The sequence below is a fragment of the Mauremys reevesii genome, linkage group 1 (assembly GCF_016161935.1).
Source record: "Mauremys reevesii isolate NIE-2019 linkage group 1, ASM1616193v1, whole genome shotgun sequence".
NCBI classification, from domain to species: domain Eukaryota; kingdom Metazoa; phylum Chordata; order Testudines; family Geoemydidae; genus Mauremys; species Mauremys reevesii.
The window spans coordinates 260963227-260976643 of NC_052623.1; the positions used below are offsets into that span (position 1 = coordinate 260963227).

The following is a 13417-nucleotide window of genomic DNA, read 5'->3' on the forward strand; positions in this document are numbered from 1 at the left end:
ATCGAGATAAAATACACTGACAATATGCATTTAACTCCACTTCACCCTCCCAGTCAGTACAAGTCTAAAGCAGTACAAAAACTACAAAAATTAAAACCAAAAGAATATAATGCCATTGTATAGGTCATTTGTATATCCTCTGCTTGAACAATAGGTCCAAGTCTGGTTACCCTATTTCATCTTCCATATCTAGAGAGGATGAAAGATTAAGACTAATCAGAGAAAAGACAAATAAGAGTATACATGACCAAGATACATAAAATAATTAACATAACATACAGGAGATCTTTTGGGCAGACCTTTTTATCTTTCTCATAAGGGCAAAGGGACATACAATTAAATTTAAGGCAACAAATTCAAAACTGATTAAAGGATTATTACACTATACATAATTAACATGTGGAATTTACTGCCACTAGACAGTATTCATTATTTATTACTATTAATTATTATTTATTTATTGATGTAACCATGGTAATGCCTAACAGCCCCATTTCGGGAAGACATGAAGAGCTTACACATTGATCCCATGGAGTCATTTCCAAAGGGGTCTTCACCTCCATTCAAAATTTTTTAGGGGTCCGCAAATTAACAATTTTTGAAAACCACTGATTTATATGGACAATATGAACACTCACATAATGATAAAAAATATAAGAGATATCAACCCTCCTGCTTTGTTGCATAAGCTAACCAGGGAGTTCAGAAGAACTTTCCTCATGGGCAGATTTTTACATAATAGTCCCATTATAGGGCTTCTTGTACCTTTCTCTGAAGTATGTGATGCTTACCTCTGTTTGAGGCAGGATACTGGACTAGTCTAACCCACTGTAAAAATTCCCATGTTTACCCATAAATTGTTCAGCAGCAACAATGGGAAAGTATAAATAAAAAGTACATGAAGCTGAGCTGAATTTTTAGTTTTTGTTTTGTTTTGTTTTTAATAAAAAGCCTGCCAGAGTGCAGGAGAGTCTTTCAAACAATAGAACAATATTTATTTCCAATTCAACTTTTTGAACCATTTCCTCCATTCAGCTAACTGGCTTTAGTGTGGGTGTAGAGGTATTGGTTGATACCCTGACTCCACTGAAGTCAATGGGAGTTTTGCTACTGACTTCAATGGAGCCAGAATTTCACCCATTTACTTTAGTGGAGTCACTCTGAGGTAAACCAGTGTAAGGGACTGGAGAAAAAGGCCCTTCATCTATATCCAGTGCTTGCTTTTGCAGCAGATGTACAATCAGGGTTTCACAAATTAAATAGATAGACTATTTACAAAGAGAGGTGAAGACATAACATAGAGAGGCCATTATTTTGAGAGAGCATAGGTAAAAACCTTAAACCTGGAGGAAACTAAACCAATACTTTCATGTAAACATGTAGTAGGCACAAAGGCACTAACTAATTTGTCCAATAAAAGCCACAAAACCATTATCCTCATGCTGCTTGGGACAGGTGGCAAGAGTCATAGGTGGATCAGAATTCAGGACCATTAAAGACATGGCTTTTTCAATAATATCCATAGTGATTTCTGTTTAGCTGGGTATTTTCCGTTAAATCAGTGGCAGGCCATGTCTTCATAAACATAGCCATGCCTCCAGTGAAAGGTCAAAACTGCAGGCAACACTTTTTATTTGGAGTCTGAGCCTGGACCAAAAGCAAACCAGTCTCCAGTGCAGTAGCAGTGTCTTACCAGAAAACCATTAGCCCGGGATTATACTCTCTTAAATCCATCCCAGTCAGAGTGTGCTCTAGTGGTTGAGGGCAGGGAACAAGAAGATAAGATACAGGAACCTGGTCTACACTGAGGAAATGTCAGTTGAACTATCTCCATCAGCTTTAAGCAATTTAAAATCCAATTGGAGCCACAGAGTAGACCAGGCTCCAGGTAATCTGAACCATGTGGTTTTGAAATGGTATTGGATCAACTAAAATCAATTCAGGCTGCTTAAAGCAGGTCTATGGTGCCTCTCCAACTGGTTTTAGAATAGGTTTAGCTGAACCATTTAAAAAACCAATTACAATGTTGAGGGACATTTTCCCTGTGTAAGGACATGCCTGGGATTTTCTTTCTGGCCACTGATTCTGTCTGGGCAAATCTCTTTACCTACTTCTCAAACTGGTAATGTCATACCTACTTCACAGGAGTATTATGAAACTTAATGGAAGCTTGCAAAGCACTTTGAGATCTGCATAGGAAAGACACTATATGAGTGAAAAGCATACTATTGCTACTTATATTTATTATTTAACCAAACATTGCCAGCAGAATAAGGAAAGCTCTTTAGCATTCATTTGCACAAATTGATTAGTCTGATTCATAAACTGATTTTAAAAAATAAATCTTATATGGGAATGCCCCACCATCAACACCGTACTATTTGTTAATGCCTGGCACTTTTAAAACTAGGCTGGACAAAACAATAGATAATCCATGGTAGAGAACAATCCTGCACTGGAAGGGAAGATGGACTGGATTATTTACTTTTTTCCATGTCTTATTTCTATGATTAACAGTGTTCTAGCTATCAGTGAAGTCAGTATAAAACTCCTATTGACTTCAATTGGAGTTTCAATACTGTAACTATTGGGAAGTGATTTTTCAGGTGCTCTCCTTGCTGGACAGAGCTAATGCTCCTTCACTGGCTGGGTCCCACCTGCAAACTCCCTGGTTCAGAGGGGATAACTACTTTTGAACCTGAAAATCTTATTGTTGCACACGAAAAAAAAAATGTAGGTTCTGTACTATCATCATCATCATCATAAAATAAGAATTAATACTTAGCACTTATGGCACCTTCCACCCAACCATCTAAAAAAAGAGAGAAAGGATGGTCTTGTACATACCGCATGGACTAGCACACAGGAGATCTGGTGCAGTCCCTGGTTCTGGCATAGGCGGGTTGTCTGCAAGCCATTTAATTTCTCTGTGCTTCAGTTCCTCATCTGTAAATTAGAGCCAATAAAACGTTTTATCTCCAGTCCTTTGTCTCTCTTGTCTATTTATGCCCCAACTCAGGAAAGCTCTTAAACATGTGCTTAATTTTAAGCACATGCTTAACTCCCATGGACTTTAATGGGATTTATGCATGGGATTAAATGTTGTCCTGAATAGTGATGCTTTCCTGAAAGGGGCCTTAAACTGTAAGCTCCTCAGGGCAGGCACTCTGACAATGTGTTTGTACAGCACATAACACCATGGAACCCAGATCTTGTTTGGGGTGTCAGAGTGCTACTGTAATGCAGATAATAATAAATGAACAAAGTGTTTGACAAACATTACTGACTTAAGCCTCACAATACCCAGTAAATCAAGGAAATATGATCAGCCATCTTGACTTTACCCGAAGATTTAAAAAAGCCAACCACTTCCCAATCCAGCAGGCTGGGAAATGTTAGCTCTCTCTTTGTGTTTATTCACCCCCACTCCCACTCCGGGGTCTTCTTCCACCCCCACCCCCCACCCCCCGCAACTCTCTAATATTGCTTGCAAGACCCTTTTTTTCTGCGGGGACGCTATCAGCATCTCTGTGCAGAGCAACGGACACATCCACGCCAACAGTTTCTCCTTATTTCTTTAGAAAAACATTGATAAGTTTCCACACTCCTCGAGGTGCTCAGCGACCTTGGACTTTCACTGCGCTCCAGGAAAGTGACGGGTGCTCAGCATCTCTCAGGATCGGACTTTCCACCTGCCTTTCTTCTTTCCCCCAGCCTCTCTCTCCAAACCCCTCTCTCTCCTAAAATCTAGTATATTTCAGTGGCGTCCAAAGGCGCGCCCCTCTCTCCCTTCCCAAACGTCTCTATTTATGGGTCCCCGATGCTGCTAGATCTGCCATGCGTTTTCCTGCCCCACTTTACTCTGCAGCGACCGCTTTAACCCTGAGCTTAAGCACGGCAAATCGCCTCCTGCTTCGCCAGGAGAACAAGCCTCTGTGCAAGCTCATAGCTTGGGCACCTTGTCGGGGCTGGGTGAGACCCCCCCGAGCGGCCTGCCTCCCCTTCTGGTTGGGTTTGGGGCTGGTCCCAGAAAGACCTCTCCCTTCTCTGTGCGCCTCCAACCCCGAGGCTTGCCTACATCCCCCAGCCCATCAGCACTTGCTCCAGCCTCTGGGTCTCTTCCCAACCCAGCGCCCCCCCCCTCCCCTTGCAGCTCCTTCCCCAGCCCAGTTGTTTATTCAGCGGCTGGGAGAGCGGCACGCGCCTGGCGCACGCACTTGCAACAACAAACCCGGGAGGGGTAGGGCTGGCGGGGAGAGGCGGGTGAATGAATTGGAGGCCGTGCGGGAAGGGGGGGGCTGTTTCAAGCGGAGGCGGGGCCGGGCCGGGGCCAGCGCGTGTGTGCGGGGCGCCCCGTGTGTTGTGGGTTTTTTCTCCCCCCTCCCCACCCCCCCCGCGTTGAAAAGGCAGCCTCGCTCCCCGGCCACTCACTGCAAAGCCGGGGAGCGTGGACGGCGCAAGGTGCAGAGCGTGTGGGGAGGGGGAGGGCGGCGAAGGGTGGGGGGGACCCCGCAGGGGGAGTGTGTGTTGGGGGAGGGGAGAGGCCGGCAAAGCCCCGGCCGCCCCTTATAAGAGACACAATCCCCAGCCGGCGGTGTGCAAAAGGGGCCTTTGCAAGGCAGGCAGCGCACACGCGAGCGCCACGAGCCTCCCCGCAGCCCGGTGCGCAGGGGGGCCGAGGAGGGGGGCAGAGAGGGAGAAAGCGCCGCGCTCTCTCCGTCCCCCCTGCGAGTCCCGCCGCCGCCGCCGCCTCAGCAGCAGCAGCAAGCGGCCGCCGCGCGCCCGCCCGCTCGCCCGCCGCTGGCTGCCAATGGCCAGCGCCAGCCCTGCCAAGATGGACAGCGGCGCCAGCCAGTTCCTGCAGCCCGCCTGCTTCTTCGCCGCCGCCCAGAGCGTGCCGCCGCCGCCGCCGCCGCCGCTGAGCCCGGCCGGCCGCCAGCCCTCGCCGGCCAGCAAGGCGGCGGCGGCGGCGCCCAAGCCCGTCAAGCGGCAGCGCTCGTCCTCCCCGGAGCTGATGCGCTGCAAGAGGCGGCTCAACTTCAGCGGCTTCGGCTACAGCCTCCCGCAGCAGCAGCCGGCGGCCGTGGCGCGGCGGAACGAGCGGGAGCGGAACCGGGTGAAGCTGGTGAACCTGGGCTTCGCCACCCTCAGGGAGCACGTCCCCAACGGGGCGGCCAACAAGAAGATGAGCAAAGTGGAGACGCTGCGCTCGGCCGTCGAGTACATCCGCGCCCTGCAGCAGCTGCTGGACGAGCACGACGCCGTCAGCGCCGCCTTCCAGGCCGGGGTGCTGTCCCCCACCATCTCGCCCGGCTACTCCCACGACATGAACTCCATGGCAGGCTCCCCCGTCTCCTCCTATTCCTCCGACGACGGGTCCTACGACCCGCTGAGCCCCGAAGAGCAGGAGCTCCTGGACTTCACCAACTGGTTCTGAGCTCTGGCTGCAGCAGGTGGGTTTGGCTTCTGCGGGAGCCGCTCTCGGGGCGCTCCCGGGCAGCCGGGGGATCTGTTATTACCGGGATCCCCAGCCTGGGGGTGGTATTGGGGAAGGGAGGGGGGGCTGTGCAGCCCTGGGAAGGGCTCAGTGACCACTCGTGAAGCTGCAGATGAGCAGAATTCCCCCCCCCCCGCCGCCTCGATCTTGCAGCTGCTTGTACCTAAGAGCTACCTTGATGCTGACTCTCTCTCTTGTTTGTTGTTACAGGACTGTTGCAAAAACAAAATGCATTTTTTCCCCCAGCGGAAGGGGAAATACATAGCACACGAGGAGCTTGTCTCGCCTCTCCAAGAACACTGAAGCACTCACTGCCTTTGCACTCCGGTCAGTTTCACAAGACCAAGATGGATCTGAAAGCTGCGGGGACCACGGCACGATGAAGCATGTGTCCTCAAAAACATGTGTCATCCTATCCATCTAAGGAAGAGCACTGCCTAGCCTCAACATAGAGAGGGGCTCTTCCCCCACCCCCACTACAGTTGTAGCCCTTAAAGACTGGTGTTCATTACGCTATGGCCACAGTTAGTTTCCTAACGTTTGTGGAGATTTTGAAATTAAACTATGCTGTACTCAAAGAACCCTCTAAAGTCACCCCTCCCCCCACCACTTTGACTTTTTCCTACCATTTTCATCATCGAATGCTTCCAATCCTTTTTTTGTGAATTTTTTATTATAAGAAAATCTATTTGTATCTATCCTAACCAGTTTGGGGATATATTAAGCTATTTTTGTACATAAGAGAGAAATTTATAGAGGTTTTTTGTACAAATGGTTTTAAATGTGTATATCTTGAGACTTTTTTTAAAAAAACGATGTAATGCTTATTACCTCTTGATATTTAGACATGTAGTCAACATTACCTTTACCTTACAACTGCCATTTTTGTATGTGGTTTTGTAAAGGACTTGGAATTCCTCCAGATGTACTTTAGCACCAACGTGTCTTACTTTATAGAAACTTTGTTAATGTATTAATAATGTTTATTAAACAATGTTCAAAGTGAACAAAGTTTATGCAGCTATTGTCCAAACACCAAAATGGTAGCCATTTGTTTTTATAAGCTGCCTTTTGAAAAAAGAAAAAAAAGGAAGAAAAAAGCCCTTATACCACTGCCTTTTCTTACTGTTTTATTACAAACTTACAAAAGTCCTGTATAACCATGTTTTATACAAGCTAGTTTCGTAATAAAACCTTTTTTTAAAATTCAAGTGATCAGCTGCCTATTGCATGTAATTTTATTTCTGCCACTGATAACTATGAATGTAAAGAGAAAAATGTTACGTGATAACATGTCAGAGATACGTTGCATATGGAGTATTTGTATGTATGCTGGATGTAACATATATATGCAAAGATACAGAGGTATTACAATTGTTTTCTTGCCCTTCTATGTTGCAAATGTGTATCCAAACCAAGAGGCTCCGGGGTGATTAATGGCTTCATTGTCCTTCATGAAATCACTGCACATTAAAGAATTTCCTAAAAGAATGAACCCTAAAAAAGAGGGCGCTCCATCCCACAATTTCACTGCTCTGACCGTCCTCTCACCGCCTCCAATGAAACAGGGTAGAGGAAAATAGGAGGAAACGTATAGTTAGAGCCACCGAAATAGACAAGCTACATTTTTGGTGGGCCTTTTATATATTTATTTTAGACAAGCAATCAATAAAATCGTTGGGGGAAAGGGGGACTAGGGGGAATAAAAAACCCCAAGGTAGTAGAAATGACACTGATCTTCCTAAACTTATTATTCTGGCCAAATAGCGTGATCTGAGTGTAAAAGTACCCAATTACCAAGATTCAAAAAGATTTTTTTTTTTGGCTAGCCTGCTTGTTGTCAGTTAGCAAGGACGTGACCAGAATTCGCCTCCCCCTTTTTTCCCCTCCTGCATTACTTGAAAATTCAGTTTGCGTGCATCAAGCCAAGCGGAAAGCAAAGCGCAAAATGCATCTTTAAAAAAACCCACCACAACCAACAAAAACTGGGATAGCCCGCATGCCTCACAGAATTAAAAATCTAGCCTGATTGTGTACAGCTTTACTATTTATTTGCACGGGGCTAATTTAAAAAAAAAACTTAAAACAGAAAAAGTCATTGACTACACCGGAATTTAATGTAATTTTTCCATTGCTGCATTGCTTTAAACGTGAATTTCTATACATTCATTTCACTCCCGCCACCTCAAAATTATCAATATGTTACTTAAGCGTGTGGGGGGAATTACTAAATCCCTCATTACCTCAGAACAAACAGTCGTTGTTTTAACCCATCTTAGAACGAATGTTTAATTATGAAAATAATAACCGTTATAATGTCTCCAGCCATTCTCTCGCTAAAGGCACCTCAGCTTTTTATTTACCCACTTTTGCAAGTGTGTAGATAAGGTATGCAAAGAAAGTGTAGCGAGTAATTTATGGCTATGAATATAACATTAGGATAATGTTTCATTCTGTTACAAAGGCGAAATTTCTCTTCCTTGTGTAGACAGGTGTTCTTTTTTGCTCACTTCTGAATAGTAAATATCCAGACTCATTAAACTAAAGGCAAAGTTACGCTGTTATTTGCTACAGTGTATGAGGCAGACTCAGAAATTCATCCCTCTTCCCCCTCCCTCCCCCAGGCCTGAAAAAAAAAGAAAGCGAGAAAGAAAAAGACATACAAACACACAGTTTTACTGAAGATAGGAAAGGCCAAAGCAGGATTGGGGTAAATCTCATTACATCTGCTCTAATCGCTTAGCAACACAAAGCCTTTTCTTGTATGAGGAGGGAGAGCCATTCAGTGCACCCTGACAAGCAGTATTCAGTTAGCTTTAGTAAACTCCATAAATCAGTGGCTTCTATCGGTCGCAGTATAAGTTTTAAAGCTACAAAGGACTATCAGAAAAATACAAAATGCAGATGGAGATTGCTGGGTCTTTGTTTTTAACGCTAGAAAGTGAGTTATTAACAAATTCATCTCACCCAAGTTTTTGATTTTGTTCCTCGGCGTAGCTAACTTCGAGCGTGCCTAAAAAGCGAAACAACATTTGTTGTAACTGGCTGATATTGGTGAAGTGCAGAGGACTGAACGAGAGCCCTATGCCTGGCTCGGCAAATTTAGATATTGCTTTAGATACGGGTTGAATATCTTCCTATAATGGTTCTGCACGGTTCAAATTAGGACCTGTAACCCTCCTGGAGTAACGGTCGTCCCCCCACCCCACATAGCTGACAGTTCAAAACAAATCACAGGGCTTCTATTGTCAGAGCAAAGGTCAAGCCTGAAGGATCATAACTTTTAAAGTTTGGGTTCCCCCTAAAAAGCCCCTTCCTTCTTCCACTGGGTTCATTGGGAATCTGGATCCTCCCTTTTGAAGATCTACATCTGGTCCCATCCTTCATTCCCTGGGCGCTCAACATTTCCACTGCAGACAATGGGAACTTTGGGTGTAGACAAGGAATGTAGGATTGGTCCAATATTTTTTAGTTGCTGATAGGCTGACTTCATCCTGTACGCATGGTACTGCTGAACCCTATATTGGCACGTCTCACTTAAATTGAGAAGTGATTCTGACCATGCATTTTCAGTCTACTCGCTGTATGTCGTAAGGTAGTCAATGTATATCACATCAAGGTATATCATAAGGTAAAAGCAATGGCAGAAAAGTCCTTTACATGGTAGATAACTCTAAGATTAATCACATATTCACGTGGACCCGTGATGTGAGGCAAACTGCAAATAAGTGGCAATCTTCTGCAGTACTTGTGTGTTCAGGGCTATGTAATGGAAGCCCCATTTCCCTTTCTCGAGGGCAGTTTTCCTGCCTTGCAAACTTTAGCAACAAGAGTAGCAATGATCTGCTCGAATACGATCCAGGTGCTAAAAATGGAAGAATACTCAGCATTTCTTTATATGCGTGGTTTTTTTTAAAATAATACTGTTTCTATTACTTTTCGAAGTAATCACCCTTTCAAGGTACATCATTCACCTCCATCCCCTGCATTTATACCCTACAGTAGCAGATTCCCAGGAAAATGGGGGTGGGGGTGGAAAAGACGACTTTCCTCTTGATGCAGGTTTAAGTTATATTCTGTCTTTTGTATGCAAGATTAGATTGATACAAAAGAGGTTTTGTAGGTTAATGGCAGGAAGCGAGTTGTATTACAGAGCCCAGAGAGTGGGGAGCGCGTGTCAAGCTTAATGATTTATTCAAGCTATATACCATCCCGGCTTGTTCCCAGCGCTGATTGGCTCCAGGCATGCGTCCACTGTCAGATGCGCACGCCTTAGCCTCCTACCGCACGAGCCCTGCCATTAAGATAACAGCAGTTTAAGGGTCGCTCAGTTACCTGATTATAAAAAAAACGAGGGGGGGGGGGCGTGGAGTAAAGGGTTTTGCAGAATGCAAAAAAGCTGGGATCGTAAACACACCGGTAGCTTGCAGAAGCCTTCTCCGATTATACTGTTGCTGCTGTTTTCCGAAGCGGGACAATCAAACTTGCAGAGAGCACCTACACTAAGCTCTGCCCTCATAAATAAGTAACTTGAAAGTGGTGGGAAGGTTCCTGCGGATTCTGCCTGGGCTTTTATTATTTATTTATTTTCTTTTCTGGAAGGGGTGGGGGGAAGGAAAGTTCAAGGGGAGACAAAAGAAACGCCACCTGCCAAATGCAAAAGTCACGCCGGGAACACCCTTACTTCACACTGTGGGCAGCGCTGGAGGGATGAACTGTATAATGCAGTGATTATTACTCAGTATATTCATGGATTAGCTTGCCTTGAAATGCAGTGGATGGTTTCTTGTTCCCTCTTTAAATGTGAAGGTACCAGTCACTAGTTCTAATTCCCCAAGCATATCTAAGATCATACAGTTCCAGGAACTTCTTTCTGGAGCAATTAACAAGCCTGCTTTTACTATGTTAGCCAGTACAAATCCTGCTACAAAAGGCAAATGGTAAGTAAGCAGAGTAGCATGCCTTTTATTTTCAAGAGAGGTGGTTGTTTTTTCTTTGCCCCCAGACGGTGTATTTGCTGCTACTTTCCAGCATCCTATCAATAATCCCATGCAGGAGATTGCAAACAGAGGTTAGCCCATCGTTTCTATGCGCCCGAAGATTAATTTCTCTATGTACAACTCAACGGGCATAGTTATCTCTTTAACAGGGAAAACAGTTTGGCTTCATTGTCCGGTTGCCAGCACCGTCTTTTGAGAAAGGGAGCCTGGCTAGTCTTCTGACCAAACTCAAAGGTTAGTTAAAACACAAAAAACAGCTGAAAATCTTCATGAATAATGCTGCTCCCCTGAGCTCAGAGCAGTGCAAGCGCACATTTCAATGCCAGAGCATTTTGTTATGCTGCTCGCCTAAGTCAGAATTTCACAGAAAAGGCAGAGAAGAAAAGCGTCAACAATTAGGGGTCGCCTGTCAGAAAACATTAACGCCTTCCTCTCCCAGCTTGTCAAGCGTGCTGAAAATAAAAACTGCCATAACGAATCGCACCTCCACCCTGAGAAGCAAGGGGGGGATTTCTTTCTCTCTTTCTTTCTTTCTTTTTTTGTAAGACTAGATAGATGCACGGTTCTACTCAGCTCCGGAGACTAGTCCATCTCAGAAGAAAAATACAGGGATCTACATCGAGATACCCTCTCATTATGTTTCTTTCGCTCTCTCTTTGACACTCTCACACATTACAATTAAGGGCCACTCAGATAAGCTTACATTTTCCATAAACACCTGTATTTCCTACTTTCAAGTTTGTCCTTTCCTGAGTTACTCCTTCGAAGTTCAAGTGGCACCCTCAGAGAACTTGTAACCCAGAACAGTGCCAGATTTCGGAATACCATCTCCTACTTCTTAAAGCCCCAACAGCATAACCCACTATCCCCCTCGCTTTTATTTGTAAATACATTCCTGCTAGTCAGTTTTCCAGTCTATAGACTGACTATGATGATAAGGGCCATAGAAGTAGCTGGATAGGGTCAGATCCTCAGCTAGTGTAAATGGGTGTAACATTGAAGTCAAAGGAGCTATTCCACTTTACAGCAGCCGAGAATCTGACCCTGTAGATTTTTAACCATTGAAAACTACTGTATAAAATGTACTCCCCACCACTGCAAATATATATGCCTCAGTTTGTCTAAATAGTGGCATATCCCATTACAATGGCATTCCAGCTTTTAAAATTCAGCCAGACTCTTCAAAATAACAGAAATCTAGACATTGATTTTACTGGTCAAGACATTGATTTTGCCAAGCCTGTAAACCACAAGGGAGTCTGTATGATACATGATTAAAACAATGCTTGGATACAATTCTTAAAGTGAACTTAGCTTCCCTTGTTAAAAAAAACAAATAAAAAAATAAAAATAAATGCTAGTATTCTACAGCAATGGTCCCAAACACTATATCCTACAGTAGTTATACCCTAGGTTATTGGAGAACACTGTAATATTTTCATAAGGGTTGGGAACATGAAATTATGGCAAAGCATCAACTAATGGAAGGAACTGCTATTTCCCCAAATTGTGATAAAATGTTCTAGCTGGCTCATACCAGGACACAGCTCAGACAACATTAAAAACAGGCTACATTAGACTGTGCCTTTAAGAGATGGGCTGAGGGCAGTATGGATTCATGCTGCCCCAGGAGGACCTTTGGAAAGTGTTGTGTCTTCAGAGAGGCATAGTCCCTCCCTGAGCACCTTGTTGCACTCCAGGAGTATGCAGCCCACTCCCCCAGCAGAGAGAGGGCAGCAAAGTCACTGCTCCCTACCTCTTTGGGGCAACATGTCCCGCAGTACTAGTATGCAAAGGAATCAGTTCCTTTGCTCCCCAGAGCATAGGGATTTTCATTGCCTCTGGACCTGTTACAGGGCCTGGGCTCGGGGAAGACTCTTTGTGCCTTTTTTGATCCTTTTCCTATGTACCCATGGAAGGACCAGTCATTGTCCAGACTAGAATTCATTGGATGGATGCTTCTCTGCACCTATGCTGACAGAAAAGAACACAATCAGATGGCAAGGTAATAGAGAGGTAGTCTTGTAGCCAAGACACTGGAGTAGGACCCAGGAGACCTGAGTTCTATTCTAGCCTCTTCCGACTCCCTGCTACAATCTCTGTGCGGCTGTAGTTCCCCAGCTGTAAAATGGAGATAATACTATTTCCTCACCTCACAGAGATCTGGTGATAAGATGGTGCTGGAGAATATATATAAATGCTAGATAATGTGGGAGACAGAGGGCCTTTACAGCAGATAGTGTCTCTGCTCTTGCAGATTTCCTGGGCACCAAAAGGAAGTCCAAACTGCAGTTCAGCATGCCCGAAGCAGCGTTAAATCCCATTCTGCATTTCTAACCACCCTCCTCAGAGGGGGAATCATGCACACATTTTCAAAAGGGCTCAGCTTCCACGGAGGCACCAAATTTGGCCATAATAAGTGGAAGCTGCTGGGAGCTGAGCCCTTTTGTAAATCTGGTCCTGATTGTGGGTGCCAAGCACTTGAAAACCTAGCCCAATGGGCCATATTCTTCAATCCCCGCTTAATCCCCTTTCAAGCAAAATAGCCAGGTGGTTGGTGTGATATGGTAGCTCCTGCTCTGTCAAATTAATGCCAAAAAGTTGTTTCACTTTTTGTTTATCCTATAAACTGCAAATGTCAAGTTTCCAATAGCTCCAGAGGAAGAGAGATAAAGATCATTGAGGCTACTTATGTCTCCTTGACTAGCTTAGACCAATCTTTTGTGAAATGGAAAGAATAGAAAGTGGCCATGTATATAAAGCTGACTTCCCTTTAAAATCGTACCCCAAATTAATTTAGTCCCTAATGCACATAAGCTTTTTAAAGAGAGATCCCTACTAAGCCACCTTTGGGATGGACTTTTAATATATTTCTTTCCCCTCTCCTCCCCCCTCAAACCACACTTCTCTTTCTCTCTCT

General features: G+C 44.7%; 1 protein-coding gene across 1 annotated transcript; it reads left to right on the forward strand.

The window, feature by feature from the left end:
• The first annotated feature begins 4594 nt into the window (after nucleotides 1–4594).
• On the forward strand, nucleotides 4595–6625 carry ASCL1 (achaete-scute family bHLH transcription factor 1). Its single transcript, XM_039484169.1, has 2 exons — nucleotides 4595–5453; nucleotides 5708–6625. Exon 1 carries the CDS (start codon nucleotides 4811–4813, stop codon nucleotides 5435–5437), a length of 627 nt encoding a protein of 208 aa, XP_039340103.1. The 5' UTR covers nucleotides 4595–4810; the 3' UTR covers nucleotides 5438–5453; nucleotides 5708–6625.
• The last annotated feature ends 6792 nt before the right edge of the window (nucleotides 6626–13417 follow it).